The sequence below is a fragment of the Stegostoma tigrinum genome, chromosome 1 (genome assembly GCF_030684315.1).
Source record: "Stegostoma tigrinum isolate sSteTig4 chromosome 1, sSteTig4.hap1, whole genome shotgun sequence".
Taxonomy (NCBI): domain Eukaryota; kingdom Metazoa; phylum Chordata; class Chondrichthyes; order Orectolobiformes; family Stegostomatidae; genus Stegostoma; species Stegostoma tigrinum.
Window position 1 is genome coordinate 46,449,517 of NC_081354.1, and position 21,072 is coordinate 46,470,588.

At 43.1% G+C, this 21,072-nt stretch overlaps 1 protein-coding gene across 5 annotated transcripts in view; it reads left to right on the forward strand.

Annotated features, from left to right (window-relative positions):
• Window positions 1-21,072, forward strand: part of znf827 (zinc finger protein 827) — a 125,899-nt gene that overhangs the window by 10,229 nt on the left and 94,598 nt on the right. For all 5 annotated transcript variants that reach the window (XR_007247909.2, XM_048534071.2, XM_048534088.2 and 2 more), the window contains exon 2: window positions 18,647-19,660. Coding sequence is in view for 4 of the 5 variants with exons in the window: in XM_048534071.2 (XP_048390028.1) it covers window positions 18,647-19,660 (1,014 nt within the window). In the remaining variant the exon portion in view is untranslated. The remainder of the gene's footprint in view (window positions 1-18,646; window positions 19,661-21,072) is intronic.

The window sequence follows — 21,072 nt, forward strand, 5'->3', positions numbered from 1 at the left end:
TTGGCCCATTGTGTGCTTTAAAGTTTTAAAAAAAAATGACTTGGGGTAAGGTTAAATTATTTATATCTACTTTTATTACAAATGATACCACTTCACATTGAAGTTTGAGTCAAAAGTCACACAACATTGAGTTACAGTCCAACAATTTTATTTAAAGTCCACAAGCTTTTGGAGTGCTGCTTCTTTTTCAAGGTGAGGTGGAGGGAGGCGCACAGACATGGAATATGTAAGTGGAGACCCCTGCTCCAATCCTTCAAAATGGCACAGAGGTGTTTCCTGTATGGTTTGATGTTACATAATCTCTATTTCCTCACCTTTGTTCGCTGCTCGGATATGCATTGTGTAATGTTTCACCCTCGGGTGGCAGAGATCGTCAGATGAGGCCCTCTACAAAGGGATCCTTCCCATTTCCATCGGCTCTAGGGTGGAGAGTGCACCATGCAGAATCCCACATAACACGTAAATTCACTGGGTGCCTGGCCCCAGGTAGTTTTTCTGGCCGGAAGGAAGCAATATTTCCTTGCTGGTTTTGTTTTTGTTTGCAACCCCTGCTTTATTATTTTAAGGGGCTGCTCCTAAATCTTTGGGTGCACTTCAACCTTGTGCTTTTGATCACTCAATACCCAATGTAATGAGGTGTGGGCATGTCTGAGGGCCTCTTTGTGGGCCTGCTTCTTGTGCTTTACCAAAGTGACCATTGACCAGTCCAGGCAGTGAGCTATGGAGTGGTGGTCATTGTACCTGAACGCCTCGTTTTTGTGGTGGCGTCTGCAGGCATGATGAGAGGCCTTTTAGAGATGGTCAGCACCACATAGCTGGAGCACATAAGCAACCCAGAGAGTGTTGATTTGATTTAGTAACTGTCCATTAATCTTTTATAAGTTTCTATTAACTCTTAGTGTGTGTTTTTGTTACACTATCCATTAGGTGCTGTTTCATGTGATTTTTGGTTTTGTTTAAAAGAGCAGAATGTGATAGGAAATGATGCAGTGAATGTGAAAGTAAGGAAGGGGAAGAGAGGAGACAACAAATGGGAAGAAGAGGGACAGTGAAAGAGGAAGTCAGAAATTAACCCCATTCAGAGCCTTGTAGTTCCTTGGTCCTCAGAGTTTTGAGGGTAAGTACTAGAAGTTGGGAGTGACATGTTCTGTCACCAGAATGTGTCTCCGTCTTGGTCAGTCAACTGCTTTTTGCATGCAACAATTTCACAGTTTCTCTCTTTTGGCTATTCTGCTCCCGCTCATTCATCCCTAAACTTTATATTTGACCCACTTTTAAATGTCTCTCCAGTCTTTTGCATCTGTGTCCTCCAAAAGACACATGACTGGAAGATTCTGCAAGCACCCTTTTATAAGATCACAAAAGGTAAGTTACAGGTTTTGTACAGTGAACCTTGGAAATTTTATATATGCAATAAACAAAATGTACCTGGAAAGCAATGTGATGCTTTTGTTTTGCTTTACCATGGACATACAACCTCTTTACACATCCATTCCCCACCAGGAGGGTCTTAGGGCTCTCTGCTTCTTCCTGGAGCGAAGACCTGAACCATCCCCGCACACCACCACCCTCCTCCACTTGGCTGAGCCCGTCCTTGCCCTCAACAACTCCTCTTTTAACTTGTGTCATTTTCTTCAGGTAAGAGGGGTGGCCATTGGTACTCGTGTGGACCCTAGTTATGTTTGCTACTTCGTGGGGTATGTGGAACATTTCTTATTTCAATCCTATTCCAGCCCCCACCCACAGCAGTTTCTCTGATACATCGATGATATCATTGGTACTGCTTCCCTTTCTTGTCCAAAATCTGAAAACTTCATCAATATCACCTCTAATTTCCACCCTGCCCTCACTTTCACCTGATCTATCTCTGACTCCTCCCTTCCCTTCCTTGACATTTCTGTTTCAATTTCTGAGGATAGACTCGCCACTAATATCCACTACAAACCCACTAACTCCCATGGCTATCTGGACTATACATCCTCACACACCACTTCCTGTAAAGACTCCGTCCCATTCTCTTGGATCCTCCTGTCTCTGTCGTATGTGTTTAGATGAAGCCAGCTTTGACAAGGTAGCCTCCAAAATGTTCCCCTCCTTCCTCAACCAAGGATTCCCCAGCTCCGTCGTCAACAGGACCGTCAACCGGCTCTGACCTATCTCGTGCACTTCTGCCCTCACCCCTTCTTTTCCCTCCCGCAACAGCAATAGGTACGGACAAGGGGAACCCTATCATCCCAGCAGCATCCACATTCAGAAGGTCATGCAGGTGCCATTTTCGCCACCTCCAGCAAGATGCCACCACCAAACACATACTCCCCTTTCCTCCCTTGTCTGCCTTCTGCAGGGATCGTTCCTTCCAGGACACCCTGATCCACACTTTGTTCACCCCCAACACCCCTCCTCAGTCCTATAGCACCTTCCCCTGTAACCAGTGAAGGTACAACACCACCTGCCCATTTACTTCCTCCCTGCCCAGTATCCAAGGGCCCAAACATACCCTCCAGGTGAAGCAACACTTCACCTGCACCTCCCAGAATCTAGCCTACTGCATTCGCTGCACACTACCCGTTGCCTGCCACTTTAATGCACCACCCTGTTCCTTGACCTTCATGTCTGTCTTTGGCTTGCTATAGTGTTCGAGCGAAACTCAATGCAAGCTGGAAGAACAACACCTCTTTTTCCGCTTAGGAATCCTGCAGCCCTCTGGACTCAACATTGATTTCAATAATTTTAGGGCCTAAACCCTCCTATGTCCCAGACCTCTACCTGTCATGCCAGGCCTTGTTACCACATAGTCTGAAATTACACACCCCCTGTTGTTAGTCACTAATAGTCCCCATTAACAATCATTCCCCTCCCAGCCCAATTGTTATCAACTTCTTTGTCTGTCCAACTTTTTCTGCTTATAAACTGACATTTTCCCAGCCACCTTCAGTTCTGAGGAAGTGTCACTGGACCGGAGATATTAACTGTTTTTTCCTTCACAGATGCAGCCAGGCCTGCTGAGCTTTTCCAGCAACTTTGTTTTTGTTCCGTTTTGTTTGCTTAACATGGTTCGCTACATTATCTAAAGTGTTGTCTTTGGATCAGAGGCATTGAGCTCAACTTTCTTTTAAAGTTTCAACATTTCTCATCCCATCTCCTGAGTGTTATGTTCCAGGCACCCCTCCTCAGGAAGATATATTGACCTCTGAGGAGGTGAAGCATTAGTTGAGGCATTACTATCAAGAATATACTAAGGAGGCTTTTGTCAATCAATCAGTACCCTTTTTCTCATCAATGATAAAATGTTGTTCCCTTTTGAATTTTGACAGTTTAGTTTCTGTCCTGTTGAATGAAAGACAAAAGGCTCCAGTTTTGTGTCAGAGATAACACGGTATAGAGCTGGATGAACACGGCAGGCCAAGCAGCATCAGAGGAGCAGGAAAGCTGACGTTTCCGCTCTGGACCCTTCATCAGAAACCCTTTTTCTGTAGGTGGCACACCTACAATGCTGATAAAAAGGTAAATTTAGCTTTTTGATCTGGTGGCAGTGAAGGAGTCGCAATTTGGTTCCAAGTTCAGGATAATGTCTAGCTTTTGAGGGGAGCTTGCGGGTGAAGCTGCTCCCTTGCACCTGCTTCCCTCTGACTTTTGGGTGGTAAAGGTGACAGGTTTCAAAGGAACTGTCAAAATACCCTTGACATATTGGTGCAGTTCATCTTGTTGCGGGCGCACACAGCTGCCGGTGGATGTCAATGTTGGAGGGATGGAATGTTGAAGGTGAGGGAACGCGTGCCAGTTGTGTGCACGGCTTTATCCTGGAAGGTGTCAAGTTTATTTTTTGTATCTTGTTGGGGCTGTACTCATCCAGGCAAGCAGAAGTGTTCTGTCATACTTGTGTCTTGTAGATGATGAACGGGTTTTAGGGAGTCCAGAGTTGATTTACTTGCCATAAAATTGCCAGCCTCTGACGCCCTCTTGCAGCCACAGTATTATTATGGCTGGTTCAGTTTGGATTCTGGTCGACAGTAAACCCCGTCTTATTGATCAGTGGGAAATCCAGTGAAGTTAGTACCATTGATTGTAAAAAGAGAGATGGTTCTGTTCTCCCTTTTTTGGAGATGTTCATTACCGAATACCTATGCGACAAGCGTGTTTCTTGCTGCGTTCGCCAAAATCTGGATGTTATTCGGGTCTTGATGTGTATGGACATGCTGCTTCAGTAGCTGGGAAGTTGCAAATAGTGCTGAATGTTGTGGATTTTTGTAGAAGATTGCACACTTTTGACTTTGGAAGGAAGGCCATTAAAACAACTGAAGACGGTTTGGCTTAAGACAAAGCCTGAAGAACTCCTGCTGAGACGTCCAAGGACTGAGCTGATTGATCTCCAACAAGCATAATCGAGATATGAGTCTAACCAGTGGAGGCATTTCCATTTATCCATTGAGCCTGTACAAACATACAAATTAGGAGCAGGAGTAAGTCAGTTGATCCACGAGCATTTTCTGTCATTTTGTAAGATCATGGCTGACCGGATTTCTCCATATTCCTGTCTATCCACAACAACCATTCATCCTTATATCAAGAGTCAACTATCTCAGCCATATAGCCTTCAGAGGAAGAATATTCTGAAGACTCAAGACTCTGTGAGAAAACCCTTATTTTTAAGGTAACTCCTGTTTCTATAACCTCCAGCAGAATATCTTTTGCTAGATCTCCTTGATGCCATTCGGATGTCTGGACAGTCACTCTGACTTTCCTCCGGAGTTTATCTCCTGTCTCCATGTTTGGACCAAAGCTGTAAATAAGGTCAAAAGCTGAGCAGTCCTACAGAACCCAAACCAAGTGTCAGTGAATAGGTTGTTTTCTGAGTAAATGGCCTTTGATAGCATTGTGTTTTGCTGTTGATTGAAAGTAAACTTTTGGATCATTAATTAGCTGATCTAGGTTTGCTTTGGTGTTTGTGCACAGGCAGGCCCAAATCAAGCTACACCCTGTATGTTAACAAAGTGTGAAGCTGGATGAACACAGCAGGCCAAGCAGCATCTCGGGAGCACAAAAGCTGATGTTTCGGGCCTGGACCCTTCATCAGAGAGCCCGAACGTCAGTTTTTGTGCTCCTGTGATGCTGCTTGGCCTGCTGTGTTCATCCAGCTTCACACTTTGTTATCTTGGATTCTCTAGCATCTGCAGTTCCCGTTATCTCTGATCATAATTTACACCCTGTATGATGCCAGTTCGAGAAGGAATAGTGGTATTAAGCTACTCTTGGTAATGAACATTAAAGTTACCTGTCCAGCCTATGTTTGGTGCACTTGCCATCTTCATTGCAGCTTCCACTGATGTCCAAAATGAAGGGTTACTGATTCATCAGGTGTGGGGTGATTTTGTTAGGTGGTAACCAGCAGGAGGTTTCCTTGCCCTTGATTGACCTGAAACTAAATGACTTCATGGAGTTAGTGTTGCAGACTCTCAGGGCAACTCCCTCCCATCCTGCATCATACTATGCTGTTATCTCTAGTGGGCCTGTTCTGTTATTGAGATAGGACATAACCAAATGGTGATGGTATTTGGTACATTGTAAACTATGATTCAGTTATTTTTTTTGTCTGGCTGTTTCTTGATTAGTGCATGGAAAAGCTCTCCTAATTTTGGCATAGTCTTCCAAATGTTAGTTTCCCCAGTTTGCCAGCTTGTGTCATCTGCAAGCTTGGAGATATTGCATTTTGTTTCCTAAACTAAAGCATTTAGTATATAATATGAATAATTGGGGTCCAAGGACTCAACTCTGTGGTACCCCATGACCCACTCCCACCCACTTGGTGGGTGGGGTGGCAGTGTGCGGGAGGGAAAGAATCTGCTCTTTTTTTTCCTCATGACCAACCAGTTCTCCGCCCATATCAATGTACACTAGTCAATTGTCCAGCATAATTGGAACATAGAACAGTAGAGCACAGTACAGGACCTTTGGCCTACGATGTTATGCCGAACCTTTACCCTAACCCTAAGGTCTACCTAACCTCCACCCCTACCTTTATACTATCATCTATATGCCTATCTAATAGCTGCTTAAATGCCCCTAACGAGGCCGACGCCATTACCCTCTCCGGCAATACATTCCACGCCCCGAGTAAAGAACCTACCTCCGTCTCCCTGAAATCTACCTCCACTTACTTTTTAAAACTGTGCCCTTCGTAATAGCTACCTCCACCCTGGGAAAAGGTCTCTGGCTGCCGACTCTATCTATACCTCTGATCATTTTGTACACCTCCATAATTTCGCTTATGTAAATCCATACTGATTCTGCCCCATCTTGTCACTGTTTTTCGAGTGCTCAGCTATTAAATCTTTTATAACGGACACTGGCAGTTTCTTCGCTATTAATGTCAGGCTAAGTAGTCTATAATAAACTGTTATTCTCGTGTTTTTTTTAAATAATGGAGTTATATTAGTTACCCTCCAAGCCATAGGAATCATTCCAGAGTCTACAGAATATTGAAAGATGACCACCCATGCATCTATTATTTCTAGTGCCACTTTCTTAGTAGTCTGGGATGTACATTAAGGGGAGCTGGGGATTTACCAGCCTTTAGTCCCATCAATTTCCCCAATGCCATTTGCCTGCTAGTACTGTTTTTGTTTTTTTTCCCCTCTTCTTTCCTCTCACTGGACCCTGTGGAGTCTTCCAATTTTTTTGGAACGCTATACATGTCCTCCTTCATAAAGACAGAATCCAAGTGTGCATTTATTTGGGTTACCACATCTTTGTGTTCCATTATAAACCCCCCTTTCTAACTGTAAAGTGCCTACATTTATATTCACTCCTGTTCACATACCTATAGAAGCTGTCGCAATCAACTTACTAGATAATAAAGTGTGAAGCTGGATGAACACAGCAGGCCAAGCAGCATCTCAGGAGCACAAAAGCTGATGTTTCGGGCCTAGAGCCTTCATCAGAGAGGGGGATGGGGTGAGGGTTCTGGAATAAATAGGGAGAAAGGGGGAGGTGGACAGAAGATAGGTGGAGAGGAGAGTATAGGTAGGGAGGGGATAGCTCAGTCCAGGGAAGACAGACAGGTCAAGGAGGTGGGATGAGGTTAGTAGGTAGAAAATGGAGGTGCAGGATGGGTGAGAGGAAGAACAGGTTAGGGAGGCAGAGAGCGGCTGGGCTGGTTGTGTGATGCAGTGGGGGGAGGGGATGAACTGGACTGGTTTTGGGATGCGGTGGGGGAAGGGGAGATTTTGAAGCTAGTGAAGTCCACATTGATACCATTGGGCTGCAGGGTTCCCAAGCGGAAGATGAGTTGCTGTTCCTGCAACCTTCGGGTGGCATCATTGTGGCACTGCAGGAGGCCCATGATGGACATGTCATCTAAAGAATGGGAGGCGGAGTTGAAATGGTTCGCGACTGGGAGGTGCAGTTGTTTATTGCGAGCTGAATGGAGGTGTTCTGCAAAGCAGTCCCCAAGTCTCCGCTTGGTTTCCCCAATGTAGAGGAAGCTACAATGGATACAGTATACCACGTTGGCAGATGTGCAGGTGAACTTCTGCTTAATATGGAAAGTCCTCTTGGGGCCTGGGATGGAGGTGTAGCACTTCCTGCGGTTGTAGGGGAAGGTGCTGGGTGTGGTGGGGTTGGAGGGCAGTGTGGAGCGAACAAGGGAGTCACGGACAGAGTGGTCTCTCCGGAAGGCAGACAAGGGTGGGGATGGAAAGATGTCGTGGGTGGTGGGGTCGGATTGTAGATGGCGGAAGTGTCAGAGGATGATGCGTTGTATCCGGAGGTTGGTGGGGTGGTGTGTGAGAACAAGGGGGATCCTCTTTTTGGGCGGTTGTGGCGGGGGTGGGGTGTGAGGGATGTGTTGTGGGAAATGTGAGAGACGCGGTCAAGGGCGTTCTCGACCACTGGGAGGAAAGTTGCGGTCCTTGAAGAACGTGGATATCTGGGATGTGTGGGAGTGGAATGCCTCATCCTGGGAGCAGATGCGGAGGAGTTGGAGGAATTGGGAATAGGGGATGGAATTTTTGCAGGAGGGTGGGTGGGAGGAGGTGTATTCTAGGTAGCTGTGGGAGTTGGTGGGCTTGAAATGGACGTCAGTTACAAGCTGGTTGCCTGAGATGGAGACTGAGAGGTCCAGGAAGGTGAGGGATGTGTTGGAGATTGGCCAGGTGAACTTGAGGCTTGGGTGGAAGGTGTTGGTGAAGTGGATGAACTGTTCAAGCTCCTCTGGGGAGCAAGAGGCGGCGCCAATACAGTCATCAATGTAACAGAGGAAGAGGTGGGGTTTGGGGCCTGTGTAGGTGCGGAAGAGGGACTGTTCCACGTGACCTACAGAGAGGCAGGCATAGCTGGGGCCCATGCGGGTGCCCATGGCCACCCCATTTGTATGTAGGAAGTGGGAGGACTCGAAAGAGAAGTTGTTGAGGGTGAGGACGAGTTCAGCTAGGCGGATGAGGGTTTTGGTGGAGGGGGACTGGTCGGGCCTGCGGGACAGGAAGAAGCGGAGGGCCTTGAGGCCATCTGCATGCGGAATACAGGTGTATAGGGACTGGATGTCCATGGTGAAAATGAGGTGTTGGGGGCCGGGGAATTGGGGAAGTTGTGGAGGGCATGGGTGGTGTCACAGACGTAGGTAGGGAGTTCCTGGAGCAAAGGAGAGAAAATGGAGTCCAGACAGGTGGAGATGAGTTCGTTGGGGCAGGAACAGGCTGAGACGATGGGTCGACCAGGGCAGGCAGGTTTGTGGATTTTGGGAAGGAGATAGAAACTGGCTGTGTGGGGTTGGGGAATAATAAGTTTGGAGGCTGTGGGTGGGAGGTGCCCTGAGGTGATGAGGTCATGAATGGTGTTGGAGATGATGGTTTGGTGCTCGAGGGTGGGGTCATGATCAAGGGGGCGGCAGGAGGTGGTGTCGGAGAGTTGGCGTTTGGCCTCGGCAATGTAGAGGTCAGTGCGCCATACTACCACTGCGCCACCCTTGTCTGCGGGTTTGATGGTGAGGTTGGGGTTGGAGCGGGGGGCTGCCCGTTCTGCAGGGGAGAGGTTGGAGTGGGTGAGAGAGGTGGAGAGGTTGAAGCAGTTAATGTCTTGACGGCAGTTGGAGATGAAGAGGTCGAGGGAGGGTAGGAGGCCTGGGGGTGGTGTCCAGGAGGAGGACTTGTGTGGGAAGCGGGTTATTTTCCCTCTCTTAATCAATCCCTTTGTCCTCTTGCCAAAATCTAAACTGCACCCAAATCCTCAAGTCTACTATTTTTTTTCAGCTAATTTCGTATGCTCCATCCTTGGATCAATATCATCCCTAATTTCACTTGTTAGCCATCATCAGGCCACCTTTCTCGTTTTTATTTTTGTGCCAGGCAGGAATGAACAATTCTTGTGGTTCGTCCATTCGGTCTTTAAAGTTTGCCATTGCCTATCCACTGTCATCTTTCAGGACCCTCGTCTCAGACTCAACCATTTTACTCTGTATCTTAGTGAAGAATTTGACAAAATCCAGGTTTCACTGGAATCATACAACTATGACAGCAATGCCAGTGCTGCAATAGTATAATGTCAATGGTGAACTCCTCTTGCAGCGTGAAGTCAGGAACACTGATCTTGGAGCAGCCCTTATACCATGAGGACAGCTATTATGTTTGCATTCAGGACAGTGATATTCTCACCATTGAGAAGGTTTGCCAAGTTATCGTTTTTGCTTGTGAGCATTTTATTGAGTTTGAAAGAGATAAAATTACAATTGAGTCTGACCACAAGCCACGTAGAGTCATAGAGATACACAGCACAGAAACAGACCCTCCAGCCCAATTTGTCCATGCTTACCAGATATCCTAAATGAATCTAGTCCTGTTTGCCAGCATTGGGCTCCTATCCCACTAAATCCTTCCTATTCATATATCTACTCGGATCCCTTTTAAATGTTGTATTTGTAGCAACCTCCACCACTTCTTCTGGCAGCTTATTCCATACACGTGCCACCTGCAGTGTGAAAAAGTTTCCCCTTCGACCCCTTTTTAAATCTTGCCCCTCACTTTCAACCTGCGCCCTCTAGTTTTGGACTCCCCCATTCCCAGGGAAGATTTCTTGTCTATTTGCCGTACCCAAGCCCCTCATAATTTTATAAATCTCTGTAGGGTCACCCTTCAGCCTCCAACACCCCAGGAAAAATAGCTCCAGTCTTTTCAGCCTCTTCCTATAGCTCAAACCCTTCAACCTTGGCAACATCCTTGTGAATCTTTTTTGAACCCTTTCAAGGTTCTCAACATCCTTCCTGTAGCAGAGACACCAACACTGCATACAGTCTCCAACAGTTAGGCCATCAATGTCCTGTACAGTCGCAACATGACCTCCCAATACCTATACTCAATGCACTGTCCAATAAAGTCAAGCATACCAAATGCTGCCTTCACAATCCTGTCTACCTGTAACTTCACTTTCAAGAAACTATGAACCTGCACTGCACGGTCTCTATTCAGCAATGTTCCCCAGGACCTTTATGATTAAGTATATAAATCCTGCACTGATTTGCCTTTCCAAAATGCAGCATCTCTCATTTATCTAAATTAAACTCTATCTGCCATTCATCAGCCCACTGACCTGTCTGATCAAGATCTCGTTGTACTCTAATGTAACTTTCTTCACTGTCTACTGCACCTGCAATTTTGGTGTCATCTGCAAATTTACAAATCCATATCTCCTGTGTTCACATCCAAATAATTTATATAATGACAAAAAGCAGTGGACCCAGCACTGTTCATTGTGGCGCACCACTGGTCACAGGCCTTCAGTCTGAAAAGCAACCTCCACCACCACCCTCTATCTCCTACCTTCAACCAGTTCTGTATCTAAATGGCTAGTTCACCCTTAATCAAGGTTAGATCACATGGAATAACCAGTCTGCCGGGAGGAACCTTATCAAACACCTTACTGAAGTCCATATAGATCACGTCCACTACACTGACTTCATTACTACTTCAAAAAACTCAATTGTGTTCGTGAGACATGCGTTGCTACGCACAAAGCCATGTTGACTGCTCCTAATCTGCCCTCGCCGTTCCAAATACATGTAATCCCTGCCCCTCAGGACTCCCTCCAACAATTTGCGCATCACTGATGACATGTTCATCTGTCTTTATTCCCTAGCTTTTCCTTACCACCTTTCTTAAATAATAGTGCTACGTTTGTCCAACTCCATCTTCTGGCACCTCACCTGTGGCAATTGATGATACAAATATCTCAGCAAGAGGCCCAGCAATCATTCCCTTGCTTTCTAGGGTATACGTGATCAGGTCCTGGGGATTTATCCATCTTTCTGTTGCACCTCTTGCACCATCTCCTCTGTAATACGGACATTTTTCAAGATGTCGCTAACTATTTCTCATGTTCTTTATCTTCCGTATTCTTCTGCACAGTAAACACTGATACAAAATACTTGTTTTGTATCTCCCCCCATCTCCTGCTGTTCTACACATAGGTGACCTTACTGAACTTTAAAGTGCCCTATTCTGTCCCTAATTATCCTGTTGTCCTTAATGGTATTTGTAGGATCCCTTTGGATGATCCTTTTAGCATTCTTCTTCAAATTGTTTTCATCAGCTCCAAAACATCTTGCAAGACTGGCATTTGTTTGTAGAGGTATTACCTGGAAATGATATACAAATGTGGATGCCTGCTGCTGAGACCAGCAGTCTTTGAAGAAAAGGGATGCTAATACAGAATGTGCAATCTTCTAGCTTCAATAAGCAGCAGCAGTTTAATGTTCTAGAAGTCATCAATCCTGCTGAGACGTTCAAACTAAAAGGCGAGCGTCTTGCTCAAATCAAACCATAGTACTACCAGACCGTTGGGCTGGTGTCTCATTAGAGAGAAAAGACTGCTGGTGGTTTAACCTGGAGACCTCCACACCTCAAGTGAGGGAAAGTTGAGAAGAGCCTCTGCAGCCCAAACTAGCCAACTAGCCATCCAGCCAACTGAGCTTACTGACCCAACCCGCCCCCTCCAAAATATCAAGCAAGCTGCAGAACAAAATGCAATTTTCCAAGTGCTGCAGTTAGTAATGATGAAAAGGATTGACTTAAAGGCATCAAAGGCAGACATGTTATGATGAGAGTGTTGAGCTTGCAGAGGTGAATTGATGTACAAGATTCCATCTCTGGCTAAAGTCATTCACCATCTGGAAATGAGAAAAGAGATGCTGAAGTGTATCCATGCAAGCTGTGAAGAAACTGAGTTGAGTCTGAGGCGCACAAGGGAAGTGCTGTGCTGGTCGAGCAAGAGACAAGCTAGTCATGTGAAGAATACAAAGTAAGCTGAATCATCAGAGTTTAAGAGTAGCAGTGAAGTAGATGAGAAGGAAGAAAAGTTGGGTAGCCAGGATCAGCCTGAACAGATGAACTTGGTGTTTGGGGAAAATGTTCAAGGAAGAGTGAAGGTTTGTTATTACAACGTTAGAAAGTGTGCTGTTCAATGCTCTTACAATGCTCTGTAGTATTGGCTTGCATTGAACAGTTATGTTTAGATTTGTTAGTTTGTGTGCCAGTCATTGGTTTAAGCTTTTCTGTATTTTGATATTAATAGGGGAAGAGTGGCAGTGTAACATTAACTGAATTAAACAGAAGTTATATTCATCTAATGCTATAGCAAATGTCTGTTGAAAGTTTATGCATGGAAATGGAGCATTGGTCATGTTTATGATGAACGATAATAAGAAATTGAATCATCACAAAGAATTACATGAAACGTTTCTGTATGATGTGTCTTCCTCATCAAATGGTGGTAAGAATTTTAACTTGTGAAAGGGAACATTAACAAAAGGATGTGGATGCTTTGGAGAGGGTGCAGAGGAGGTTCACCAGGATGTTGCCTGGTATGGAGAGCGCTAACTATGATGAAAGGTTGAGTAGATTAGGATTATTTTCATTAGAAAGACGGAGATTGAGGGGGGACCTGATTGAGGTCTACAAAATCGTGAGGGGTAGAGACAAGGTGAATAGCAAGAAGTTTTTTTTCCCCCAGAGTGGGGTCTCATTTGCTAGGGGTCATGAGTTCAAAGTGAGAGGAGGAAAGTTTAAGGGAGATATGCGTGGAAAGTTCTTTACACAGAGGGTGGTGGGTGCCTGGAACGAGTTGCCAATGGAGGTTGTAGGCGCAGACACGATAGTGTTTTTAAGATGTATCTGGACAGCTACACGAATGGGCAGGGAGCAAAGGGATACAGACCCTTAGAAAATAGGTGACTGGTTTAGACAGAGGATCTCAATTGGCACAGGTTTGAAGGGCTGAAGGGCCTGTTCCTGTGCTGTAATTTTCGTTGTTCTTTTGGAAGTTGAACCTGCAAAGTCAAAGTAACTTGGTGAGTTAATGGACAACAAAGTTGTCTAAAGAAACAACAGTACAGTAATTGTAAGTTCAGTGGTGTTCTATTAATAATACTTATGCACTTACATTTAATAAGGCTGTGTAACAGGCCCTAGAGTTGCATTTCAAGTAGCGAGTGAGAGAAGGGCAAGTTTATTAGACCAATAGCTGGAATGAGTAGATTGCTTTGAGGAATCTTCTAGAGTTTAGAAGCATTAGAGGTCTCTTAACTGAAACATTAAAAATCCTGAGGAGATTTGACAAGATGGATGTCAAAGAGTTGCTTCCTCTTGTGGGAGAATATAGAATTACTGGTCGTAGTTTTAAAAGTAGGGGGTTGCCCATTTAAGACAAGAACGATGAAGCATTTTTCATCAGAGTGTTGAGAGTCTTTTTTAAAAGGCAGTTGGTACAGAATCTTTTAAATATTTTTAAGGCAGTAGTGGGTCCAATTCTTGACTACCAAGGGGGATGAAAAATTATCGGGGTATGCAGGAATGTAGAGTTGAGGTTAAAATGAGATCATCTGTGAGCTTATTGAATTGTGGAGCAGGCTCAATGGGCCAAGTGGCCTAATGTTGTTCCTTGTTTGCGTGTTTGTAAGAATAAGCAATATAAGCCATTCAACAATTGATACTATAAGATAGAAATACTTAAAAGCTGAAGAGTAGATTTAGACATGCTGGAAAATTGAAAACGAAATGTCACATGTTTCTGATTTCTGAATTTTCAGTCATTTCCAGAAATAATTGAGATATTGGAGTAAACAGCTGTTTATATGATGGTCAAATGATGCTTTCATCTATTCTATTAACAAGGATTTTGCTTTGGTTTAAATTGTGGTGTCACAAGAAAGATATTTTATCTAAACCGAACGAGAACAAGGTTCCACTCTGTTATCGGTGCTTTTTTTTAGTAGCCTGATTTTCTAATCAGCCTGTTCGGAAGTGTTATAGCACACCTCTGGAGCAGGTGGGATGCTACCACTGCATCACAAGAGGGCCCTTTTTTGAGTGCATAACAGTTTAACTATATAGCTACCAGAGCCTGTGAATTTTCACAAAAGCAAACGCTACAGATACTGAAAAACTGAAATTCACCTAGAAAATGCTGGAAATATCCAGGCAGGTCAAGCAGTACTTGTGAAGAGAGAAGCAGAACAGATGTTTTAAGTTAAGACCTTTTAATTCAGTGTTAGGAAATGTTAGAAATGTAATAGTTTTAAATAGGTGAAATTGGCATAAGAGATTTTTAAAAATGGAAACACCTGGGAGTAGGGTTGAATGTGGGAGATTTAAATGACAAATAGCTGGTGTTGCAGAATTGGACTTTTTGTTTACACACAAGGACAGATCAGTCTGCGTAATGAACTGCCAGAGGAAATGGTGGATGCCGGTACAGTTGCAGAGTTCTAAATGACATTTGCTAATGCAGGCAGGTGGGACTAGTTCAATTTGGGAACATGATCAGCATGGACTGATTGGATGAAAGGTCTATTTCCACGCGGTGTGACTCATTAACAAAAAGACTTAGGATCACAGTAGCTGTTGGAATGCTTGTAACAAACAAAACCAGGCACCTCAAGAGCTACTTGTCTTCATGACATTCCAGGGAGACCATGGATGAATCTTGGATTGTACCTCTTTACATGCTCAAAAAATTGTTTATTTTTTCACCAGCTATTCTGACAGGCTACTGTGGAAGAACTAACAATGAATATGTAGAATAGCTAAAAGTACAACTGTATTCCAGAGTGAGATAACCAACTAATCACCAATTAAGAATTAAACTGTTTCATACAGGATTGGGAAATTGGATGCCATACGTCATCTCTACATTTATATCCCCAACTGAATGGAAAAACTAAAGTGACAGTGAAGATTGCCAAAGGAGTCATAATGAAATTGAGCAAAATCCAGCATAGACTTGTACAAGACAACCCTTGAATGGAGAAATGTACCTGTTGAAGGCATGCAAAGTAGTGCAGTCTGTAGACTAATGTCATGCCATATCCTAACTGCTCTTCCAATAGTGTAAAAGTTACTGGTAACAGGAAGCATGACACAATCAAAGTGAAAAGGCAAAGCCAAGTCTTTGGAAGAGCTGAAGAGAGAAGAGACAGTCAAAGAGTAAGCATTCCGTGCTCTCAACAAGGGTCAGCCCACGTAGCAACTTGGTATCTGTGTAAATCCACTTCAGTTGCAAGCAGTACATGTTGAACGACTAGATGCATGCCTTCTGTTTCAGTGATCAATATACAACTGGAGAAGCTATTACTTTGGAACAGGCAGCTGGTTAGGAAGATATCTCCCCATCTGTACAGAGCGAGAGATGACCATCAGACACATTGGTCCACAAACCAACAATCGGCGACAACCAATACCATGGAAGCCACGCTTGCTCACTAGGGAAAGAAAATCACCCTAGAATTGAGCAGATGTGAGTGAACGACAGCAAAACATGCATATGATTTGAAGACCCACATAGAATCATACAGCATGGAAACAGGCCCTTTGGTCCAACCAGTCCATGCCAAATATAATCACAAACTAAACTAGCCCCACCTGCATGTCCCCGATCCATTTACCTCCCACCCTTTCTTATTTATGCCCTTATCCAAATGTCTTTTAAATGATGTAATTGTACCCACATTCATGACTACCTTTTGGAAGTTCATTCCACACACAAACCACCCCCTGTGTAAAAGATTTGCCTGTTATGTCATTTTTAAATCTTTTGTTGGTGGGGACAGCACAATGGCTCAGTGGTTAGCATTGCTACCTCACAGCACCAGGGACCCAGATTTGATTGCACCCTTTGACAGTTGTATATTGTAAACTCCACACATTCTCCCTGTGTCTGCATGATTTTCACCAGGTGCTGCAGTTTCCTCCCACAGTCCAAAGATGTGCAGGTTAGGCGGCTTCGTCATGCTAAAATTGCCTGTAGTGTGTAGTGATATGTGGGTTAGGTGGATTAGCCATGGGAAATGCAGGCTTTGGTCTAGGTCTAATTCTCTTCCAAGACTGTGCGGACTTGTTGGGCCAAATGGCCTGTTTTCATGTTGTAGGGATTCTTAAATTTAAAAAAAACCTTGTAAATTCTCCACGCTCGGAAAAAGACTACTGTCATCAACTCCATCTATGGCCCTCATTATTTTATAGACTTCTGAAAGGCTACCTGTCAACATCCTATGCTCTAGCCTGCAGTCTTTCTATATAACTCCAACCTTCCATGATTTAAGATTGTACATGCACTGAGACTGACAAAAGTGAGAGACTGTCTAGAATTAAAACACTAGCAAACAATAAAGACTGCAGATGCTGGAAGCTAGAGTTAATAAATAGGGGGCTCGAAAATCAGCAGGTTAGACCGCATCCAAGGAGCAGGGAAGTCAATGTTTCTCTGCTGCTCAGATGCTGTCTGACTTGCTGTGTTTTTCCAGCTCCACATTTATTGACACTAGAATTAATACATTAATTTGTTATTGAGTAATTTTCTTTGTTATTCATGATGTTGAGTGACTTACAGCTGCAAATGGTCATGCGTTCTTCTTTTCCTTTATGAAAAAGGGCATATTTGGAGGAAAGCATTTATACCTAATTTCCTGGTTGACTTGATATAGTCATTTGACCTCTACGCCACCCGTGTTCCTCCACCTCTGCTGTGAGGCTTTTTTAACTTTAGAATGAGCAGCCATTAACACAACATTTGAAGCAATGCTAATTATTGATCTCGCTGTCGACCTTTCTTGCCATTTGTCATGGAGCAGCGTGTGAAAGAAACATCTAATGTCAGTTAGTCAGATGTTCACTTAGTCTCCACTTCCTTTTAGGTTAAGGAGCCACTGCTTGTGTTATTTGCTCTTTATAGTCAGCCTGTTTTACTTTGCATTTTCTGTTATTTTTCGTTTCGTTATTATTGTAACAAATATGAAGAAAGAATACAAGAATTCAAATTTTAAAGCTAGTACTTTTTTTTTTGGGAAAGAATCAGCTTTACCAAAGAATAATCACTTTATGTGATAACTGCAGTGACAGTTTGATTTGAGCATTTTACTCATCCCATCCAGAGAAAGTTGTGATCATTGATCTTTAATGACAAGAGAATAATGATCATTTGTTTATGCATTGATGATATCAAAAGGGGAAGTCACTGCTTTAATAAAACTATGCATTTAGTAAGTTAAAGTTAGATGTAGAGAAGAGATAATGTGCACATTTCATTGTGCTTTTAAGGTTGCAATTTTGTTTACTTAGTATATATTAAAAACCCCAAGAGTTACAATCAGCTCATGATGACAGTCAGAAGCAGTGCTTTAAATTCATTACATAGTTTTTGAACTTCACCCACATACCTTTTATAATGTTACCTTAACCAAAGCCTAATTCCTGAAAAATAGTTGAGATGTTCTGAGTTATTTGAGAACATCAACATTGCCATGGCTGGATGAGACAGGACACAAAACAAAGGTTAAAGTTATGGGACATTTGTTAGCATCAACCTGTAAAGCCTTACAATTTTGACGAATTGCCTCTCTCTTTTAAAAACAAAACAATTAATTTCACCCTCTGCTGTTTACTCATGGCCCTACAAATGTCATCTTTTTGAGTATTATTCATTTCCTTTGAAGGCTCTGTTGACTATTGAACCACCCATTTCAGGCAAATTTAATCCAAATGAGAACAATTCACCACATGAAATAATTTATTCATCTCCCCATTGTTCTCTTCCCAATATTTTTAAATATGTTTCTTTTAAGTTACTGACTACCTGCCAACAGAAACAGTTCTTTATGTAATTCATTTCAGCCTCCTATAATTTTGAGCATCTCTAATGACTTCCTTTCCCTTTCTCCAAACTAAGGAGAATCACCCATCTTGTCTCCTCTTCTTTGCACATAACTCAATTTCTTCATCCCTGGAACTATTCTAGTAAATTTCACCCCTGCATCCTCTTCAAGTTGTTGCCAATCTTCTAATAATCTAGTGCCCAGAATTAGGTGCAGTATTTCAGTTGAGGCCCATCCAACAGATGCAGCAGTCGAATATTTATTTTCATGCAAGGTTGAATAAAACTGCAAACCCGGCATACTTACAACTAATGGCACAACTATTCAATGACTGTTTAAGTCCATGAACAATCAACCAAGGTGGTTCTTGAATTTTGGGAACTTTTTTTTCTGTTATATTGGGCATACGGGCAGATAAATTACCTTGTGGGAATGAATACACTAAAAAATGAGGTTACAGTTTCAATAACAGTATGATATAATATTTGACTGTGGTACATCTTCCAATTTCATTTCAAGATGGAAATGAAGATGAAGCAGGAGGAGAACTGGGCGAAGAGGAGAATTGGTTTGGAAATGCCTCTGAAACACCTTCTGAAATCTCCTATTTAGATGTGCAAGAAGACCTTAATGTGCCTCCTGGAAATAAACTGCAAGAAGAGGCCACCTCTCCAGAAAGCTCCTCCGGGAGCACAACTCCTTTAAGGAACTCCTCAGAGCTGCTGATTTCTGAAAATGAACAGTTCAAAGACACTTCGGAAAAACAAGATGTATTGTCACCTGTTCCATCACCACTGTTGCATGAAATGGGATCCCATATATTACACAAACCTATGAGTAGCAATTTAAGACGTCTGTTGGAGGCTGGGTCAATCAATTCCAAGCCTGATTTGGGAGCTACAGAGAAAGATGATTCTGCAGTTGCTGTTGGTTCAGCTTTGCCTTTGTCACCATCTTCCACTCACGCACTGCAACTAAGTGCTCTTGCTAGGAAGTTAGCTGCTCAGCAAGAACAAAGTAATAACTTTAGTCCAAGTAACAACTTCATGTGGAATCAGGATATTTGGTTGCAAAATTCATCATCTTGTAGTTTATCACCTGCTTCAGCTACACAGAAACTTAAGGCTGCTGCAAATGCTGTTCGTCTGGGCAAAAGTCTTTCGCGGGAAGAGGAGCCAGTGAGATTTAGTCCGTACTCATCGCCTTATAACCCCATAGAAAAGCAGTCTGCCAGTTCTGCATTGGCTGCTCTTTCAAAGAAAGTTAGTGAAAGAAGTCTGTCTTCTGCTCAAGATCATAAGCGTCCAGGAAGCACTTTCCTTTCTCTGGCCTCAATGACCTCATCAGCTGCACTACTGAAAGAAGTTGCAGCTAGGGCTGCTGGGAATATGTTGGTTGAGCGAAAAGATCAACTGATCCCAGGAGATACCTTGCAGTCTTTGGAAGTGAAACAAGAAAAGCTGATTCCATCAGTTCCAGTTGAGATGTTGTTGCCAACAACCAAACAGAAAATGCTAAAGTCTACCAATAAAGGTACGTGCTGTCAAAAGTATTATTTGAAGTTCAGATTTGCATGTGATTTTCTTTATTGATTTTTGGTATCTTTTCATAAATAACTTTTTTTGTCTTGTGCATGTGTATTGTTGTATTCTCTCGGTGCCAAGACATAACCTAAATTTAGATGTTAAAGATAGGCAGGTATTTATTTATGTTGAAACTATGCTCCGGAACCAGGAAGTGTAGTTGGGGGCAATACTTGCATACCTTTTTTGTATTTTCATTCTGACTTGAATACTAGTAGACTGTTTGTTTGGTAATGGATTGCAATGTGGTTCAAATTTTCCCATCCCAAGTGCTGGAGTTATATCCAAAAGATATCAAATCTGTATTATTTCCAATTCCGTTTCAAGGTGTTTGTTCCCAGAGCAAGTTCAGATTTTTTTTTCAATGTCCACCTTTTGACCCCTGTATCCTCCAGGTAAACTTTGGGAACACTGACAACATCTTTGATCCCACAACAACCTCAGTGCCTTTGCCATCAATTCCATTCTGCATTCCAATCATTGACTGTGGCAAAGCTAGTTGGCAACTTCACCCTGTTTCATCCTTCTTAGAGCTTCTAAACTCTGAAAATGATTGGTTATTTTCACCTCGTTGATCATTTATCCTTTACATCTGCCTCAGCTCACTTGCTGTTGAAAATGTGGTTGTCCCTTTATCATCTCTCAAGTTGACTATTCCAGTATAATACAAATAAAGAGCTGCAGATGCTGAAAATCTGAAACACAAACAAAATGCAGGAGAAAATCAGATTTGGCAGCATTAGTAGAGAGAGAAGCAGAATTAATGTTTCAAGTTCAGTGACCCTTTGTCAGAACTGGAAGTAGTTGGGGAAGGGAGGTATTTATGTCGATGGGTTGGGATAGAAAGAGAGAATAGAGTACATGGTGTGGAGAGAGAGAGAAGAATATGCATACTACGAAACAAATCTTTGTTGTTCTATCCCACTTCTCTGTCTCCTCTTTAGTCTGCATCATCAATATAGATGCCAACCTTACCCCAGCTATTTTCAGTTCCGACAAATGGTCTGTGGGTGCTACTCTGGTTGTCTTTCAGTATGTAGCTGTGAGCTCATTTTAATGACCCTACCTTTATTTTAATCTATACCAAGGCTCATTCATACACCCCGTGTACTCCCTAATGAATGTTGGTTTTGGTCTGCGAGAGCTTATCCCCTCCAACTTTCCATTGCTCTGACTGTGTTTTCTTGTCCATCCATTTACCTCTGCTCCACAGTTGGTATCTTTTTTCAATAGCTAAGGCCCCGCATTCTGGAATTTTGTCACTGAAATGCATTGCTTTTCTATGCATTTCTTCTTTAAAGCTCTCTCTACCAAATTTTTGATGTACCCATTCTGACATCACCTTCTTTGACTCAATGTACA